The sequence below is a fragment of the Stegostoma tigrinum genome, chromosome 12 (genome assembly GCF_030684315.1).
Source record: "Stegostoma tigrinum isolate sSteTig4 chromosome 12, sSteTig4.hap1, whole genome shotgun sequence".
In the NCBI taxonomy this organism is placed as follows: Eukaryota; Metazoa; Chordata; class Chondrichthyes; order Orectolobiformes; family Stegostomatidae; genus Stegostoma; species Stegostoma tigrinum.
In genome coordinates, this window is record NC_081365.1 from 36,262,501 (window position 1) to 36,283,342 (window position 20,842).

A 20,842-nucleotide genomic window follows, 5' to 3' on the forward strand; every position below is an offset into this window, starting at 1 on the left:
AATCGAACCCAGGTCCCTGGCGCTGTGAGGCTGCAGTGCTAACCAGTGAGCCACCGTGCCGCCCCTAAATTTACTTGTAACAAGATGAAGTATTAAGGGACTTTTTTCACTGTGATAGTTATCATTCAATAGCCATTTATACACCATGGTTATCATGTCATCTCAGCACATCATGTCATCTCAGAACTGGCATGCTCCACATGGATAACGAAATGTCAGGACCTCCACCACAATAATGAATTGAATCAGAAAATCCAAATAGAGCAACTGGTCCATCAATAGGACAAATAGTAGAGTAAGGCTGTAAGACTCCCTAGTACACAAACGAGATTTGAAAGCCCTGCCTGCATTACGCAAAAACATGGGCAAAATTTTGTAAAAAGAATGTTTGTAAAAATGGAATACATACAACTCTAGCTTATCGCTTTACAAAGGAGCAGTTTAACAAAATTAAATGTACATAATTATATTTACTTCAATTTAAATGTGCAGGAAGTAAATAATATGCAAAAGCATTGTGAAAGGTTAATACAGCACCTCCAACATTAATAGGACTGTGGGGGACAGGTCAATGTAATGAAAAGGTTAACCAGGACTTACTTCATACATTTTGGATTTACAAGACTATTTTCTGGCCTATTTATGGAATTAATATAAGGGAGGGGGAAAATACTTACGGGCTTAGGTGAAGCCCAATTCTGTGGAAATCATTTCAGATATTCCCCAGGGGGTCTGAAAATTTACATTCTTGACCAATATGCAAAAGGATTGTTAGACTCTAAATCTGTCCTGTTCAAACACATATTGCTGTGCATAGAAACACAGAAAATAGGAGTAGGCCATTCGGCCCTTAGAGAGTGTTCCACCATTCAATATGGTCATGGCCGATTATCCAACTCAGTAGCCTGTTCCCACTTTCGCCCCATTCCCTTTAATCCCTTTAACTGTTGTGAACTATATCTAACACCTTGAATTTTGTTATCCTTAGCACAGGAATAGGATTGTTTTTGTATTAACTACTAAACAAAATGCTGGTGGGGCTAGATTCCCTGTTTAAAGAGATGAGTCTTGAAGAAATGTAAAGAACAAGGTGTTGCCAGAAGGTCCCTTGTTACTGAAATCCATTTGATTATGTTCAGAAGATTGAGTGAAGAAAGGACACTGGAAGATTCAATCTGGTGGAAGAGAGAGAACAGACTTGCTGAAGCTGCAAGAAGCATTATATATAAGCCTACATTTCCAATAAGACCACAGTGTAATCAATTGTTATGGCATGGGTGTTGGAATGTATTAAGTCATCACTGGGAAGCACCTTATGTGTAATGTATTTTATTGGGCCCTGTCAAAATAATGCTGAATTGATGTTAATTTTAATTTGTTAGTTACAATAAAATTCTTAAAACACAAAAACCTGCATGATCCTTTGTGCAGCTACTGGAAAATATGGTTACTGTGGCTTTATTTTTGGGGAGGGGCAAATAGGGGAAGGGTAGCATTTGGAATGGACAGTTTACAAAAAATGTCGTTAAAGTTCAGAAAGAAAACAACTAAATTGCAGTTATTGCGTATCTTCTGAAACCTAATTAAAACAGCCATGTTCTCCATAAGACATGTTTCAATGGAACTAACCAGAACTGATCCTACCCATGATAACAAAGTGTGGAGCTGGATGAACACAGCAGGCCAAGCAGCATCTCAGGAGCACAAAAGCTGACGTTTCGGGCCTAGACCCTTCATCAGAGAGGGGGTGGGGTGAGGGATCTGGAATCAATAGGGAGAGAGGGGGAGGCGGACTGAAGATGGATAGAGAAAAGAAGATAGGTGGAGAGAGTATAGGTGGGGAGGAGGCAGGGGATAGGTCAGTCCAGGGAAGACGGACAGGTCAAGGAGGTGGGATGGGGTTAGTAGGTAGGAAATGGAGGTGCGGCTTGGGGTGGGAGGAAGGGATGGGTGAGAGGAAGAACAGGTTAGGGAGGGAGAGACAGGCTGGGCTGGTTTTGGGATGCAGTCGGGGGAGGGGATGAGCTGGGTTGGTTGTGTGATGCGGTGGGGGGAGGGGACGAACTGGGCTGGTTGTGGGATGCGGTGGGGGAAGGGGAGATTTTGAAGCTGGTGAAGTCCACATTGATACCATTGGGCTGCAGGGTTCCCAAGCAGAATATGAGTTGCTATTCCTGCAACCTTCGGGTGGCATCCTTGTGTCACTGCAGGAGGCCCATGATGGACATGTCGTCTGAAGAATGGGAGGGGGAGTTAAAATGGTTTGCGACTGGGAGGTGCAGTTGTTTATTGCAAACCGAGCGGAGGTGTTCGGCAAAGCAGTCCCCAAGCCTCTGCTTGGTTTCCCCAATGTAGAGGTAGCCACACCGCATACAATGGATACAGTATACCACATTGGCAGATGTGCTCGTGAACCTCTGCTTAATGTGGAAAGTCATCTTGGGGCCTGGGATGGGAGTGAGGGAGGAGGTGTGGGGGCAAGTGTAGCACTTACTGCGGTTGCAGGGGAAGGTGCCAGGTGTGGTGGGGTTGGAGGGCAGTGTGGAATGAACAAGGGAGTCACGGAGAGAGTGGTCTCTCTGGAAGGCAGACAAGGGTGGGGATGGAAAAGTGTCTTGGGTGGCGGAAGTTTCGGAGGATGATGTGTTGTATCCAGAGGTTGGTGGGGTGGTGTGTGAGAACGAGGGTGATCCTCTTAGGGCGGTTGTGGCGGGGGCAGGGTGTGAGGGATGTGTTGCGGGAATGCAGGAGACGTGGTCAAGGGCGTTCTCGACCACTGCGGGGGGAAAGATGCAGTCCTTGAAGAACTTGGACATCTGGGATGTGTGGGAGTGGAATGCCTCATCCTGGGAGCAGATGCGGCGGAGGTGGAGGAATTGGGAATAGGGGATGGAATTTTTGCAGGAGGGTGGGTGGGAGGAGGTGTATTCTAGGTAGCTGTGGGAGTCGGTAGGCTTTAAATGGACATCAGTTACTAGCTAGTTGCCTGAGATGGCGACTGAGAGGTCCTGGAAGATGAGGGATGTGTTGGAGATGGCCCAGGTGAACTTGAGGTTGGGGTGGATGGTGTTGGTGAAGTGGATGAACTGTTCAAGTTCCTCTGGGGAGCAAGAGGCGGCGCCGATACAATCATCAATGTAACGGAGGAAGAGGTGGGGTTTGGGGCCTGTGTAGGTGCGGAAGAGGGACTGTTCCACGTAATCTACAAAGAGGCAGGCATAGCTGGGGCCCATGCGCGTGCCCATGGCCACCCCAATGGTCTGTAGGAAGTGGGAAGAATCGAAAGAGAAGTTGTTGAGGGTGAGGACGAGTTCGGCTAGGTGGATGAGGGTGTCGGTGGAGGGGGACTGGTCGGGCCTGCGGGACAGGAAGAAGCGGAGGGCCTTGAGACCATCTGCATGAGGAATACAGCTGACACCCATCCCTTCCTCCCACCTCAAGCTGCACCTCCATTTCCTACCTACTAACCTCATCCCACCTCCTTGACCTGTCCGTCTTCCCTGGACTGACCTATTCCCTCCCTACCTGTACTCTCCTCTCCACCTATCTTCTTTTCTCTCCATCTTCAGTCCGCCTCCCCCTCTCTCCCTATTTATTCCTGAACCCTCTCCCCATCCCCCTCTCTGATGAAGGGTCTAGGCCCGAAACGTCAGCTTTTATGCTCCTGAGATGCTGCTTGGCCTGCTGTGTTCATCCAGCTCCACACTTTGTTATCTTGGATTCTCCAGCATCTGCAGTTCCCATTATCTCTGATCCTACCCATCCTCTCCTTGTGCCACCTGGGGGCAGCATGGTGGCTCAGGGGTTAGCACTCCTGCCTCAAAGCACCAGGGACCCGGGTTCGATTCCACCCTCAGGAGACTATCTGTGTGACGTTTGTACATTGTCTGCGTGGGTTTCCTCCCACAGTCCAATATGTGCAGGCTAGGAGGATTGGCCTTGCTAAATTGCTTGTAGTGTTCAGGGGTTTGTAGATTAGATGGGTAATAAGAGGATGAGTCTGGGTGGGATGCTCTGAGAGTTGGTGTGGACTTGTTGGACTGAAGGGCCTGCTTCCACACAGTCAGGTTTCCATGATCTGTTCTAAATGGTTTCTGCCGACTGATGTGGCAATTGGTACCAGATAGATACAGCACTTAAATGTATCATACAGGACGGTAAACGTGCAGTGCTTTAAACTAATTTGTGGTTAGTTAAAATGCACTAATTGGTAGCTAATTATATCAAAATGTTAAGATTTCCTACTGAGTCTTCATCTACTTTATCCTTTTGAAATTTTGTTCAAAGGGATGTACAGATGGTCATCACCAAAACAAGGAGGGAAAACTATTACAACACTTATTTTCAGAACTTGGTAGCATATAAGAGCTTTACATGTTAACAACTACAATCTTGTGCAAATACCCAGCTCTGAAATACATCTTAATTTTCAATAAAAGTTACAGCAGTGGGGCTAAGCTATAGCAATTAAAAAGATTACTTATAAATTTCAGAAACAATAAACATTTTCGGATGAAAAACAAATTCTGCAGCGTTAGAACCAGCACAGAATACATTCATTGTCAAAACTTCTGCAATCTTTTACCGTCAGATAAAAATTACTTAGTGAACATACTTAGTCTAATATCATTGAGAAATCCATGACACTTTTGTGCTCATTAAAGTTACTTCATATTGAAATGGGGTTTAATCTTCCTTGCAGTTTTTGACAAGCTATATATGTTTTACATTCCATTTGCTGACACACTTAACAGGCAGTCTTCCAGAATTTTATTACTGAATGAAATTGCCTAGCTAAGTAACTGTCAATTGTCCTGAGGTAAAACCAATGACCTAAATTTTGACCATGGCAGGTACCATGACGTGAATGGTTTTGATTGGGAAACACAGAAGTTCAGCTTTTGCTGCATGCTGCTGGTTTCCACGACATGATTTTTTTTTTGTCCCAGCAGACATCTGCCTAAATTTATCAGGTGCCATGCAATCACAGAAGGTGCAACACTTGCCTGTTTACCTCCTCACCAACCAAAACGCCAGACATAACTTGCGGGTGAAGCAGCAATTTACCTGTATTTCATTCAGTCAGTACTGTTGAGAACAGAGTCCCTAGTGTTGAAAGAGACCATTCAATCCTTTGAGTCTGCACTGACCCTCCAAACAGGGCCTCACACAGGCCGCTACCCTTCCTGTGACCCTGCATTTTTCATCACTGACCTACCAAGTCTGCACATCTCTAGACACAACAGGTAATTTAGCAAGGCCAATCCACATAACCTGCGCAGCTTTGGACTGTGGGAGGAAACTGGAGCTTCCAGCAGAAACTCACTTAGACAGGAGGAATACGTGAAAACTCCACAGAGTCAGACAAGGCTGGATTCGAACCTGGATTCTTGATGCTGTGAGGCAACAGTGCTAACTACCAAGCGACCACACAATGTCATTTTCTCAACAGTGGGGAAATGAAGCGCAGACACAAATTCTGCAAAGCAGTTCCCAATGTTCTATCCATAAAACTGACTCCAAGCTTCCAGGTGCCTACCACTTTAACACATCATTGTGTTCCCACATCTCTGTGTCAGGCATACTGCAACGTTCCAGTAAAGTTTAACGCAAACTGGAGAAACAACACTTCGTCAGAGATAATGGGAACTGCAGATGCTGGAGAATCCAAGATAATAAAATGTGAGGCTGGATGAACACAGCAGGCCAAGCAGCATCTTCGGAGCACAAAAGCTGACGTTTCGGGCCTAGACCCTTCATCAGAAAAGGGGGATGGGGAGAAGGTTCTGAAATAAATAGGGAGAGAGGGGAGGCGAATCGTCTTCTGCTTATAGCCTTTAGGGTTCAAAGTCAAATTTAACAACTTGAGAGCACGAACACCTTCTTCCATGTTGATTATTCATGTCCACAACCCCAGATCCGGTCATTAAATAGGTTGTTTTCAGCACAGCCAATCCATTTTCAACTAGGCAATGTCTCCAATATCATCTATCTAGTTTCTCTTCTTCCTTACCTTACTACCAACAATTCCTTTGTCTGACTCCCCTTCTTTTATCTCTCTCTCTGGGCTCCTTGTGTACCCATCCACTTGCTCTGTTCCTCTACCTTGTCATCAGCATAAATACTACCTTCTAGCAGCTGCTTCCAGTTTTGAAAAGTAGTCATTAGGCTCGAAACATTAACTTTGATTTCTCTCCATAGATGCTGTCTGACCTGATGAGGCTCTCCAGCAATTTTTTTGGGTTTCAGATTTCCAACATCTGCAATTCTTTGTTTCTATGTAATAGCTGATGGACATTTTTGTGAATGGAGAATAGATTCTATTGGCTCGGTGTTGGGTCACTTGCTGTTGTTGTACAAGTTCACAATTTGGGCTCAGGTATAACTGGGAGGGAAGCATGATCAGAAATTTTACGGATGACAAAAACATTGACCAAACAGTTGACAAGTGAAAAAGATGGCTGTTAACTCCAGAATTATGGCTTGGCAGAGAATTGTGAAGTTAGCATTTGGTTAGGGCAAACAAAGTCAGGGAATACACAATTAAGAGAAGGATAACGAGAAAGGTGGACGAAGTGAGACCCTATGAAGTGCAGGTTCACAGGTCCTTGAAGGAGGCAGGATGAATAGTTGAAATGGTAAAGAAAGCATGAGAAATGCTTACCTTCACTGAGCAAAATATAGATGGGAGCGTTAGGAGGACTAGAAGGGACATGAGGGAAAACCTTTCACTCAGATGGTGGTTAGTATCTGGAATTTGCTGCCCAATTCAGCAGTACAAACAGAAACGCTCATCAATTTTAAAGGACCTGGATTTGCACCTGAAGACCTGTAACCGACAAGATAACAGATCAGCTTCTGGAAAGTGAGTGGCTTTTTCCCCCTCAGCCAGCGTAGACACAATGGGTTGAATGGATTTCTTCTATGATATGGCTTTTCCATGGTTCTGTGTGTGCCGTGTGTGTGTGTGTGTGTGTGAGTGTGTGTGTGTGTTCAGATAAACGAAACTAAAATAACAAAATGAAGAGTGGTAAGAGTAGTCTCTTGTGGAATATTAAAGAAGGCCTTTTGAGTTGAATGGTCTACTTTTGCGCTGCAACTTTTATGTAGCTGCATATAGATCGTACATATTACTCCGCATAGTGCTTATATAACCCTGACCTGAAGTAGTCATAGAAACTGGCACCAAGTCTGTCCTTTCTAAAAGTAGTAATGGCCCACCCCCAAGGAAAATTTGTTCAGGCTTAAAAAGAGTGTCACTATGAATTTCAGCACAGTGAATTAGGAGTAAACTAGGGAAGGAAAAGATTATCAACAAAAACAGAGTGTAAGAAATGTACCTTCACATTTACACACATCATAATTTTATCTGCTACACTTATGTCCATTCACTTGGCCTGTCTAAACCCCCTTGAAGCATTTTTGCATTCTTCTTAGAACTCACATTTTCACCTGGTTTTAAACATTTCAAGCTTGGAAACACAACAATTGGACCCCAAATTCAAATCACTTACATATAATGTGATCAACTAGGATCAAAGCTCTTTTACCTGTTAACCAATCCTCAATCCATGCTAACATAGCATCTCACTCCCACTCATTTCAGTTTTGAGTATTAAACTCGTGTGGGACAATGTCAAAAGCTTTCTGAAAATCTAAATATACCACATCGAGTCTACTGGTCATATTCTCAAAACCTCAGGTTTGTCAAACATTATTTCCTCTCATAACTGCATGTAAATTTTATCCAATCACACAATTAGTTTTTAAATATGCAATAATCAAATCATAATGTGCATAGAACAATACAGCACAGAACAGGCCCTTCGGCCCTCAATGTTGTGCTGACCTGTGAACTAGTCTAAGCCCAGCCCCTACATTACCCCATCATCATCCATATGCTTATCCAAGGACTGTTTAAATGCCCCTAATGTGGATGAGTTCACTACATTGGCAGGCAGGGCATTCCACGCCCTTACCACTCTGAGTAAAGAACCTGCCTCTGACATCTGTCTTAAATCTATCATCCCTCAATTTGTAGCTATGCCCTCTCGTACAAGCTGACGGCATCATCCTCAGAAAAAGACTCTCACTGTCCACCCTATCTAATCCTCTGATCATCTTGTATGTCTCTATTAAATCCCCTCTTAGCCTTCTTCTCTCCAATGAGAACAGACCCAAGTCCCCCAGCCTTTCTTCATAAGGCCTTCACTCCAGACCAGGCAACATCCTGGTAAATCTCCGCTGCACCTTTTCCAATGCTTCCACATCCTTCCTGTAATGGGGTGACCAGAACAGCACACAATATTCCAAGTGAGGCCACACTAGCATTTTGTACAGTTGCAGCATGACATCATGGCTCCGGAACTCAATTCCTCTACCGATAAAACCTAACACACCGTAAGCCTTCTTAACAGCACTATCAACCTGGGTGGCAACTTTCAGAGATCTACGGAGATGGACACCAAGATCCCTCTGCACATCCACACTACCAAGAATCTTTCCGTTGACCCGGTATTCAGTCTTCCTATTATTCTTTGCAAAGTGAATCACCTCACATTTATCCGCATTGAACTCCATTTGCCACCTTTCAGCCCAATTCTGAAGTTTATCCAAGTCTCCCTGCAACCTGCAACATTCTTCCACACTGTCCACCACTCCACCGACTTTAGTGTCATCTGCAAACTTACTAACCCATCCACCTATGCCAGCGTCCAAGTCATTTATAAAAATGACAAACAGCAGTGATCCCAAAACAGATCCTTGAGGCACATCACTAGTAACTGGGCTCCAGGCTGAATATTTTCCATCAACTACCACTCGTTGCCTTCTTACAGAAACCCAGTTTCTAATCCAAACTGCTAATTCTCCCTCAATCCCATGCCTCCATATTTTCTCCAATAGCCTACTATGTGGAACCTTATCAAAGGCTTTACTGAAGTCCATGTATACCACATCAACTGCCCTACCTTTATCCACGAGCTTGGTCACCTTCTCAAAAAACTCAATGAGGCTTGGAAGACACGACCTACCCTTGATGAATCCATGTTGACTATCTCCAAGCAAATTGTTGCTTGCTAGATGATTATAAATCCTATCTCTTATAATCCTTTCCAAAACTTTTCCTACAACAGACATAAGGCTCACAGGTCTATAATTACCTGGGTCAACTCTACTGCCATTCTTGAACAAGGGCACAATATTTGCAATCCTCCAGTCCTCTGGCACTAAGACTGTAGACAACGAGGCCTCAAAGGTCAAGGCCAAAAGCTCCGCCACCTCCTCCCTAGCTTCCCAGAGAATCCTCGGAAAAATCCCATCTGGCCCAGGGGACTTATCTACCTTCACACCTTCTAGAATTGATAACACTTCCTCCTTACTAACCTCAATCCTTTCAATTCTAGTAGCCCGTAACTTAGTCTTCTTCTCTACAATATTTTCCTTTTCCTCAGTGAAAACAGATGAGAAATATTCTTTGAGCACCTCTCCAATTTCCACAAGGTCCACACGCAACTTCCCACTTCTGTCTCTGACTGGCCTATTCCAACCCTAGTCATCCTCTTATTCCTCACATACCTATAGAAAGCTTTAGGGTTCTCCTTTATTCTACCTGCTAATATCTGCTCATGACCCCTCCTTGCTCTTCTTAACTCTCTCTTTAAATCCTTCCTAGCTAATCTGTAACTCTCCATCGCCTCATCTGAACCATTTTATCTCATTGTCACATAAGTCTCCCTCTTCCGCTTAACAAGTGATACAATTTCTTTAGTAAACCAAGTATGTAGTAATACATCCCCTTATACTCATATTTGGTTTATAGTTTCCCAGTTTCTTGCTCCTTTTTTTAAAAACAGTGGGGTTACATTTGCAACCTTCCAATCTGTAGTCACTCTAATAGAATTATTAGCATTTTCAAATATGATCACCAACGTATTCACCATTTATTTCTGTAGCCATCTCTTTCAACACTCCAGGGTGAAACACATCAAGTCCTGGCATTTGTCAATTTTCAAAATCATTAACACTAAGTTAGAAAGTAATCATTGGATAAATTAATTTCTTCAAGTTCCACACAATTGTGAACTAGATTATTCATTGTTTCAGGGAGGCCGCATGTGTCTTCCTGCATAAAGAAAGTCACAAAGTTCTTATCTAGCTTCTCAGCTATTTTTCTATTTCCTTTTATAAGTTGTCCTGTCTCTGCTTGTACTGAAGCTACCTTGTCTTTGCTCATCTTCTCATTTGCTTTTACGATTTGTTTTAATTTTTCTTGCTATTTTACATTCATATTCTATTTCCTTTCATATCAAATTCTTGGTCCTCTTCTGCTGAATTCCAAAATTATAACGTATTTTGGCAACTTTATAAGCCTTCTACTTTGGTCTAATGCTATCTTTAACTTTCCTTGTTAGCCATGGCACTTTAGCTATATCAGTTGGGTCTTTCTCCACTATAGAAACATACGCTTTTGGAAAAGTGAACATTAATTCTTTAAATACTAGCCATTGCCTATGAAACTTTTTAATGTTTTCTTCCAATCCACCATAGTCAGCTTCCACCTCACATCTTCATAACTACCCTTGTTTAAATCTAAACATCATTCAAACATATCATAGATAATCATTACAACACGCGCATCCTGAAATTACATTAATCAGCTTAAGCCAAAATGTTGAAATATTGATATTTCATAAAATAACTTGCTTGATAAAATGCATTGGCAAAAGCAAAGCATTTTATCTAAAATGTACTGTATGGTATCAGGTTCTTTATACCAATATTACCACGCCCATCCTGAAAAATGAGGGTCCCTGATAACAGTGCTAGGTGTTATAAAACCTCTGACTCAATGAACACCCCCACAGAAGATCTATTAATGCACAGAATTACACAGCACAGAAGAAAATCATTCAATCAATCGTGACTGTAGGAGTTTATGAAACAGCTATCGAATTAGTCCCATTCCCTCCTCTTCACTAATAGCCCTGAAAATTTCTCTTTGCGACATACAAATGAGTTAAATGTCAAGAATACAGGCTAGTGACTCATGAGTTAAATATTTTCTATTTAGTTGAGTAACTGCATGATAGGTTATTTTGTTAACGTACAAGGGATTCCAGATTACTTTCTAACCACCAGTGTGGTGTTGCCCTCTATGGAGTGTTCAAAGTAACAACAACATTTCAGGATTTCTAAAGCAAAGTGCTGTCGAAACCAAAATGTTCTTGAAGAAACGAAACAGAATTAATCTGAATAGCATAAGAAAAACCTCAGCCAGGACAACATAAGTACTATATTATGTTCTGTGTGCAAGCGCATGATGGCTGTGTGGGAGGTGAGGAGGGTGTGCAGAGGTGGAAAGAGGAGTAGAGAGATGAGTCCAGACTGAATTCCACTTCTGAACTGCAGCACTAAATCAACAAAAGAACAAAGTGAGAAGTCATCAACATAATATTTCATTTAACCTCCTATTAATTAACTTATTGCAACATTGCCCTGGGAAGCCATGTTAACATGAGGAAACAAAAACGCATCTACAATGGAGGTGTATTGCCTGACGTTTTCACATCATGACTTTCTTTATTTTTCATTTTATTACTCTTTCTTTTTTGCTTTCATTGAGGTTCATTTATATTGCTGTTTTATTTAAGACTTATTATTTTAACAGCGTTTTTCTCTTTCCACCATACGTTTCCAATTGGTTATCATAAATAATAGCAAATGACAACAAAAATTAACTATGTCTTTGAGGCAGCCGAAATGATCTTAAATTATTTAAGGGCAGCACAGTAGCTCAGTGGTTAGCTCCGCTGCCTCACAACACCATAGGCCCATTTCAATTCCAGTCTCAAGCAACTGTACAGACTCTACAGATATTCTCACCCTTATGCATGGGTCTCCGGCTTCTTCCCACAGTTAAAACAAGTGCAGGTTAGGTGGATTAGCCCTGGAACACAGGTTTAGAGGGATGGGACAGGGTGGGTCTGGATGGGATGCTCTTCACAGGGGTAGGATGGACTCAGTGGGCTGAATGGCCAGCTAACACACTGTGGGGATTCTGTGATTATATTAATTATTACCCCAAGAATTCAAAATATTGAGCATCACTATCCACTCAAAACAAAATGTATCATTTCAACTGTAGTTTGCAACAAAAATTATTCAATTGTATCTTGAGAAGTCTTGAGAATGGCTCGTGCAAAATTATTGAGTCTTTGATAGGACTACCGCAGACAGCGAACTAAGCATAATTCTTCTGCATCAACTCTATTTCTGATTTACCCAAGGCCGTTGCAACTGAATTACAAACCCTGATTTTCATCCCTATAATGAGAATGTTTTTCATAACAATGCCATAACAAAGCAAAAAACCATATGATATTCTAGGCTTTTTTTTGGGGTATCTGAATCTGAACATAGAAAATAAACTACATAATCTCACTAAGGAAGCAGGCATTCCTGCACACTTAATTTTAATGTACCGTATCAAATACCTCAAAACATTACTTTGCTCCAAAGAATACATCACATTTAAAGAATGCTCACTATTTGAAGAGACGGCACATTGTACAACTGCGGAATGTCACATATAATTAACAGTCTAACAATGCCATTGCACTATATTGAGGTACATTTGATAGCAATTCTGAATCGCCTATAAGCATTAAGTTCAAATCATAAGCAACGTTATTTTATAACCAAACTAAAGTTACTTATTAGATAAATTTATCTTAGCATTATTTTTCTATCTGCATCACCTTCTGAGGCAATCTCTCAAGATCGAGGATGACTTTCTTTCAGTCCAGAGTTGCAGGCCCCGAGGTTACTAAACAGTCCAATGCTGGATTCTTACAGATTCTAACCAGATTTCCTCATATTTTTTCCACTGCTTGTGCTTAGCCTCCCCAGAATGTTAGAGATGATTGGTACCTTCATGAATTTTTCCCCGATTGGGTGGCCACTTGGTACCAGATTAATATTGATGAGCATACTTTCTTTTCATGGAGGCCTTCAGGACATTCTTGAAAGATCTTCCTTACTGTCTGCTACAAGAATGCATGCACATTTGTGCACTAGAGTGGGGATTGTGTGTGGGGGGTGCGGGGGGCAAGCGAGAGAGAGAAGGGTCCCGACCTGAAACATCAGCCCTCCTGCTCCGCTGTGTTCCTCCAGCTCCACACTGTGTTATCTCTGACTCCAGCATCAGCAGTTCTTACCATCTCAAGAGACAACAGGACTGAGAGAGAAGAGAGTGGGTGGGGGGATGGAGAGAATGGGGGAGTGGAGTGGGGGAGAAGCAAGGGGAGTGATGCGGGGAGAAGAAAGGGGAGTGGTGCGGGGGGGGGGGGGGGGGGGGGGAGAGAGTGGGAAAGAGAGACGGAGATAGAGAAAAAAAAAGTGTTGCGAACCATTGGCCCTGGGTTCTGAGTGCAGCGACGAATCCTTTGTTTTAACTCAAAAGAATGTGCTGTGGGTGATTTTAACTTGGACTTCACCAAGACATTTTCAGTCAACATCAACATCACACTTCATTTTACAATGGAAAAATGAGTAAAAATAAAAACCACCCATCATGGGCAAAAAAGGTCAATAGGGAAGTAATTCAATTCATTGCTCCCTCTTGTTCACAGTCGGTCTAACAGCAAGTGCTGAGACCAGGCCATTGAACAGTCATGCCTTATTAGCAGAGTATCTATTCAGAACTTGATTTCAACCTTTTACCAAAACATCACCTCTAGTGTCCCAAAGACACTCACTTCCATGCGATCAGTATCAAAGAACTCTAAAATAATAAAACAAATCAGTTTTCAACTCCAGCCTGAACTTGCATTGTATTTTCATATCATGCATTCGTTATTTTAAAGTGCACTTCAGGAACTTGCCTAACAATGGTTATTGTGTTGTGTACACACATCAACATTCTGCGCTTCTGCAAAGGTGTTGAGAGTCAGTGGTAACCTCCAGGATGTTGTATTGAAGGATTCAGCAATAGCAATGTCACTGAACATCAAAGTGAGATGATTAGATACCGTTTTGTTCAAGATAGTCATTACCTGGTACTTGCATTGTCCAAATGTTACTTACTGCTCAGCAGCCCAATGCTAGAAGTTGACCATGTGTTGTGACTAATTCAGCAACTCAGAAGCCATAAATGGTCCTGAACATTGCACATCATCAATGAACAGCTTCATCTGCTGACATTATGAATGGAAGGAAAGTCATTGATGAAGCAACTAAAGATATCACAGAGGTGAGCTGAACCAACATCTTTGATGCTGGGGTCCTCAAGAGATGGCCAAGATTGAGCAATCACTGGGTTTCTCTGACTTCAGCACTGTCTTTGAGGCACTGATAGGCAGGGATCTCCCATCACAGCCCATTGGGAAAGATGCAGAGCTATCTCTCCCAGTTATTTTGCTAATTGTTCAAATCCATCCACAGCTGGATATTGCAGAACTGCAAGTTTTAGGTACATCCGTTGGTTACAGGAATGCTTAGCTCTCCCATTTCTGCTTGCTGCTTGGCATGCAAGTAGACCCATGCAACTGACAACTTATATTTAGGTATCTTCGGTGCTGCTCTGGACATGCCCTCCTACAAGTTAATGGTAATGGTAGATTAGGGGGATACGATTGGCAACAAGATTACAAATTCTGCAAAATGCAATTCTGCTGCCGTATAGCAACATATAGAGGTTTGAGTTGCTAGATCTGTTTAAAATCTGTGCCATTCAGCACTGTAGTAGCGCCACGCAACACAGAAGGTATCATCAACATAAAGATAAGACAGCGTATTTAATGGTAGTGATTTGTGGAGACAGTCAGGGCAGCCGTTAAGGTGGACTGAGGAGGTCAAATCAGATTTTCCCCCCATTGGTCTGCTTACCACCTGTCACAGATCCAGTACAGCTGCAACAATCTTTAGATCCAACCATCCGGGTCAGTAGTGATGTTACCAAGACATTCTTCGTGATGGACACTGAAAACTCCCACCCAGAGTACATCTTTATCTTTGCTACTCTGAGTTTTTCCAAGTATTATTTAACCTGGAGAAAAGTACTGTTTCATCAGTTAAGGGGGGTTGTAGGTGTGATTAGTGGGAGGTTTCTTTGCCCTTGTTTGACTGAAAGTCACGAGGCTTCAAGTGGACACTGAACACTTTCTGAGCAATTCTCTCCTGACTATGAATAAGTGACCATGTGAGTGATGAGAGAAATTGCAGGCGAAAGAGGGGAGCGCAGTAAAGGATGAGGGCAAGTCCGTATGGACAAGTGCAGGGGCAGGCAAGTAAGGGAATACAATGGTGAGAGCACTCACGTAAGATTGCACAAACAACAAAGCCAATACCATCTTGGCATAGTTGCAAAAACTAGTCTTATTTGAAAACGATGAATTAAATATTATTGTGTTTTGATAATCGTGAGATAAATTTCTAATATCTTACTTTACCAAAATTTTCACTATCCTTGAATGAGGAAAGAAATTGAAATGTGGCCACTCATATGAAACGGTGGGATAACTCTGACCTAATTGAAACGGGGAGCAGGTTTGAGGAGCTCAAAAGCCTACTCTTATTCCTAAACGGCTTTATTAAAAATAAGTAGAATCAAGACTGCCAATTCACCAAAAGAACAAAAACAGTCATCAGAAATCCAAACACACTTGTGAGTTTAACAACCAAATTTTAAACATTTAAAATCATCAAAATCAGTACACAGTACAAGTTTTTAGAATTGATCTCTTTCCTTCCTCCTTTACCCAGGATTGCTTCCCCTCCCTTCTCCAAGTGGTCATGACTGAAGCATGAAAGGTGATTATATGCTCTTGTGTTTTGAAGTGTTTCAGAGGGCAACTTAATCCCGTTCAAAGATAAGTATTTCAACCAGATTTCAAGAAATCAGCTGATTTTCCCTCCTGAACCTAAAATATTCATACTAATCCTGGAGTACTATTCTGGTGTTCAGCTAACTCAACATACAATGGAAATTAATATTGGAACTTTCGGTGTCTGTGTCAGTCAGCTATTCATTTGCTGGTTCACTACTTGGTTAAAAGAAATTATGGAACTTTGAACAAGTGAATAAAAAACTCTTTCTGTACCTGTCATTGGATCAAATAGTTGGTTTGCTTCCAGATCTGTGAATGTGTTGAAACAGGTGGGACATTTAAAAGAGGCCCTGTTGGTGGAATCGCGTTCATCAGTTTCAATCCTACGCCTCATGTGGTCAAGTTTGTACTTCACCACGTTGACGAGAAGGCGGTAGTTTATGAAGTAATAATTGTGTCTTGTAGTTTTACCATCTGGAGCAGTTTCAACTCGCATTCTACTTTTAATAAATTTGTCATTTTTCAATGTGTTCAAGACTGCTCGCAGTTGTTTGCGGTCAAATTTCAGCAGCTCCAGCATGTCCTCCTCTTTGACACAGGGGTTTCTAATGAGGATATCCAAGGCCAGTGCATGTTCCAGCCCATAAAATCCTCTTACAACATATTTGGCAAGACGTTTCAAAGCTGCAGGCACCTCAGTCACAACATCTGGATCAGTCATCTTTGACCTTTGGATTCACAAAAAGAAATTTCATTCAAAATTAGGAATTTACACATTGTAAATACACATACAATTATAAAGTCTGACTAAACTACACTGTCAGATCATTAACTATGTTATTAGGAAAATCAAGTCTCAAGGTTTGTCATTACTGTGGTCAGAACTAGTCATCTGCAATGATGATTCCAACTGAAAGCCACAACACTGGGAGTAGGCAAATGGCAAAGGCTGGAAACCTTTGCAGGGAGGCAATATTCTGGGTACCTGAGTTCAAATCATGGCAGATAGTGGAATTTCAATTCAATAAAAAAAAATCTGCAATTAAGATGGAGCTAATGACCACCAAGAACTCATTGTCAATTGTTGGGAAAATCCATCTGGTCCAGTAATGCCCTTTAGGGAAGAAAAATACTGACCTTACCTGGTGTGGCCTACACGTGACTCCAGACCCACCGCAATGTGGTTGACTCTTAACTGCCCTTTGGGCAATTAGGGATGGGCACCAAATGCCGGCCTAGTCAATGACATCCTCATTCAGTGGATTAATTAAAAAGCAGCAGAAACAAATAGGCAAAGATATGCATTATTCTTTAGAAAACATTGGCTGTCCCCAATAGTTTTTAATGCTGTGAAATGGGCTACAATAAATGCAATGATTTTTCTTGAGGAGTTGGTGCTAGCCGATGTGTAGAGTTCATGTCAGGCAGTTGCCCTGATAATCCACTGCAGTGACTCTTAACTGCATGAAGTTTCACGAACTTGGATCAAAAGTGGGCAAGGAAACCTACTGAATCCTACCACACTCCTTCAACTGACGAATATGTACTCCTCCACAGTAAACAACACTTAGAAGAGGCACTAGGAGTAGCAAGGCCACAGAATGTACTTTGGGTGAGGAAACTTCAATCTCTATCAGCAACAGTAATTCAGTATAGCCATAAATAATTAAACTAGTCAAGCCTCAAATAAAATATCTACCAGTGTCATACTGAGACAGATGGTGAGAGATCTGGCGGAGGAAAATCTACTTGAACACATCTTTCCCAATCTACCTGTCATGAATGCATTTGTCTTTAACTGGCAAGAGTTATTTATGCTGTTTTAACAGCTGAGTAGATGATTTGAATCAACCTGTTCAGATATGTTACAGCACACCTCTGGACAGATATCACGTGAACCTTCTGGCCCAATGAAAGGGATACTACCACTGTGCCACAACAAGTTATTCTTAACAGCTGAGTATGTTTCAGTACTTAGCACTAGACTACCAATGACTTTGAATCCGAAGAGCAAAATGCCAGACTAAGTATATAAGTTGCCCTGGAATGCAAGTTATCAGTTCAAGTTAATTTTGAGATTTTCATGAAGTGAACCTATGCCACTTATCAATTCAGAATAATAGTAGCAATTCTGTCTTAAGGAAGACAAGAATTGACATGACGATCAGCAGCGATCTCTGTTAAAAATGAAGGCAGCGATGAAGATCACAGGAAAAGGACTCAGACAAGGCTTGAAATTACATTTACACTGGGATCTCAGAAAAGCAAGTCATGACTTAAACAATGGTGGCTAAACAATGAATGCTTGGTTTTTGAACTGGCCACATCAGTCGACTGTGTGGAAGCAGATCAGTTCCAAGCTGAGTTTTAGAAGCAGCAGGGCCATTGAGACTTGGGTGCCATTCCCGTGCAGAATCAGAAAGCACACAAAACAAAAATTCCTGAACCACAGGTGGAAACAGTACAGGGAAGGATACAAAAAAAAAGCACAACAGCTGCGTTGTTGAATCATCACACAAATTAGGCTTTTACTCATGCTACTATAAATCCCCAGACATCTCTAATGTTTGTAAAAGACAGGGATCATCAGGTAGAGGACACCAAATTACTAGCATGAATCAGAATGTCAGACATCTTATCAGAACTTGGCTTGTTAAGCAAAAGTGGAACCTTTGCTTTTTAGATTTAGCTGCTGCAAAACCTGATAAGCAACCGGGGTGAAAATAAAGATTGCCAGTGGAAATGAGGGATTTTAGAGTCAAGATTTCAAGTCTCTGATGGGTACCAGAGAGAGCCTGCTATGAGAAATGCTGGAGGATCAGCTTCATGTACAAGTGATCATTCGAATTCACTATCTAAAACTGACATTCTATAGTCAACAGTTATAGGGATCGATTGACCAGTCTGTTAGTGGTGCTGTGACAGGAGAAAGGACTATCGTATTCTAAAGGGTGAGCTATCTCAGCAGCTAATGGAGCTGGTTATAACTTTGATGCTTAAGTGCAGGATTACTTGGAGAAGAAGGTCACAACATTGACAGACTGCTAAAAGATGGCCAAAATTAGAAAGCCAGTGTATCCAGACCACAACATCTACAAGCATTGGATGCAATTACCAGTATTGGGATAGCAGCCACAATGCAAAAAGCAGGTTACGTGGGAAGTGTGCTTTGTTACACCCACCGAAAAACTGTTCTGCGTTCCAAGATCTTTTCAAGTCAGGTGGCTCAAAATGACATTGGGCTCAGCTAACCGAAAAAAACTTGCTTCCAAAGGTAATACCAGAGGTTACTTTAGGGCACAAGCTAATAAAAAGCATGTGCGGCATACTGGCAGCGACAACAGAGTGTGCACCAGAGACTTGCATAAAGGGAAGCACATATACAAGGTTATCAGCAAGACTGACCAGGGTGAAGATTCACAGTAAAAGGTGAACATGCTTTCCACATATTAAATATAACAATTCCAACCCAGAAGCAGTTCAGTATGCAAGTTCCCCTTCAAGTCACACACAGCCATTCTTGGAACTACATCACCATTCCTTTCACTGTTGCTGGGTCAAAGTCCTCGGACTCTGATCCTAACATCTGTGATTGTCCCTATACCCCAAGGACTGCAGATCAAGTAGGCAGCCCACCGCCACCTTCTTCAGAGCAGGCAGGGATAGGTAGGACATGCTGGCCCAGTGTGCCATACCCACAACCACGTGCAAAAAACAACAGACAAAATCACACAGTACAAAACTTTTGCCACTTTATGGTTGGAGAAAATTGGTAAACACAAGCTCTTGACCAAAGTTGACAGCTAATGAAAACATCCAAACAGTCAATCAGAATTTAAGGATATGTATAAGAATTGTTGGAAGTCATTTATACAATCTACAACAGCAAAATTGACTACATAGAATGGGTTACTGCATATAATACAGTAGTACATTGATGACAAAGTGCAGTTACGGCACATGGAAATCACAAGTATTCTATCCAATAGACACAAATGGATCACCAATAATACAGCCATCATTGTGTTTGGAACTCAACACTGTGAACATTCACAAAATCATCAATTAGATACAAATCACACGAGTTTAACCAAGCCTTACAACAACATACTCAGATTGATTTGATACCATAAGAAACTTCAAAGGAGATGCTGTTTTGCACCTCAGGGAAGGTGCAATTTCACTAATCCTCCTAGAAGGTGCAGGACTGACATAAAAATGCTGAAGAATGAGCTGGACAAAATGGAACACTAAAATAATATCCATTGTGTACATCACTACAGGCTGGTGCAATTGAATTACAGAAACGTTAAAGAAAGATGGCACAATCCAGGTACGTTTCAACAGAAGACATCCTCATCTTTAGAGAAAGTGATGCCCTGACAAAATTACAACTTTGAAAAAATGAATCCCAAATTCACAAAAGTCAAGTTATTTTCTATGCTGGATGCCACGCATAGACATTGAGGGGTCCATTTTGCAAAGAAACCACAAGTAGTCGTTGTTTTTAAAAACACTGTTCGAGAGATGTTACTTCCACAGATGAACCTTTAGATTGTCAGTCAGCATTTCTTCCAGAAGCATATGGGCAGAATGGCAAAAAGATTCCTACAGATGTATGATTGGTGATGATATTGCAGTGATGGGTAAAATCAAAGGGGGGTAAAACCAAAATCTTTACAAGTAATGATAGTCACTCACTGTGACGGACTTGACTTCAACAAACCGAGTGTCAGGTGAACGTAGGTCAGATCTACTGAGGGGATGGTATCTGTCCTTAACCAGGCAAAGTTGAAGACATGCATCACATACCTTATCAAAAAACCTCCAAAAAATGCCTCAAATTCTTTTTAACTTCCTAGGCCATGCACACTGAACTTTCCCTTGAAAGCTATAAACAAAAAAAGTTTTGTAGTTAAGAAGGCTCCTAACGAAAACACACCATATGTATGGCATCAGGACAATCAACACATGTTCAAATCAAACAAACATTGTTAGCAGAAACTTGCATCTTA

General features: G+C 41.8%; 1 protein-coding gene across 2 annotated transcripts in view; it reads right to left on the reverse strand.

Moving 5' to 3' along the window:
* gtf2e1 (general transcription factor IIE, polypeptide 1, alpha) overlaps positions 1-20,842 on the reverse strand; it is a 48,046-nt gene that overhangs the window by 21,814 nt on the left and 5,390 nt on the right. Inside the window, exons 1-2 of one of the 2 annotated variants that reach the window (XM_059650279.1) lie at positions 17,935-18,004; positions 16,101-16,555 (exon numbers count right to left, since the gene is read on the reverse strand). In XM_059650279.1, coding sequence (XP_059506262.1) covers positions 16,101-16,548 — 448 coding nt within the window. In that variant the 5' untranslated portion in view covers positions 16,549-16,555; positions 17,935-18,004. Of the gene's footprint in view, positions 1-16,100; positions 16,556-17,934; positions 18,005-20,842 lie in introns of those variants that run through there. The other variant, XM_048541248.2, reaches the window with a different exon arrangement.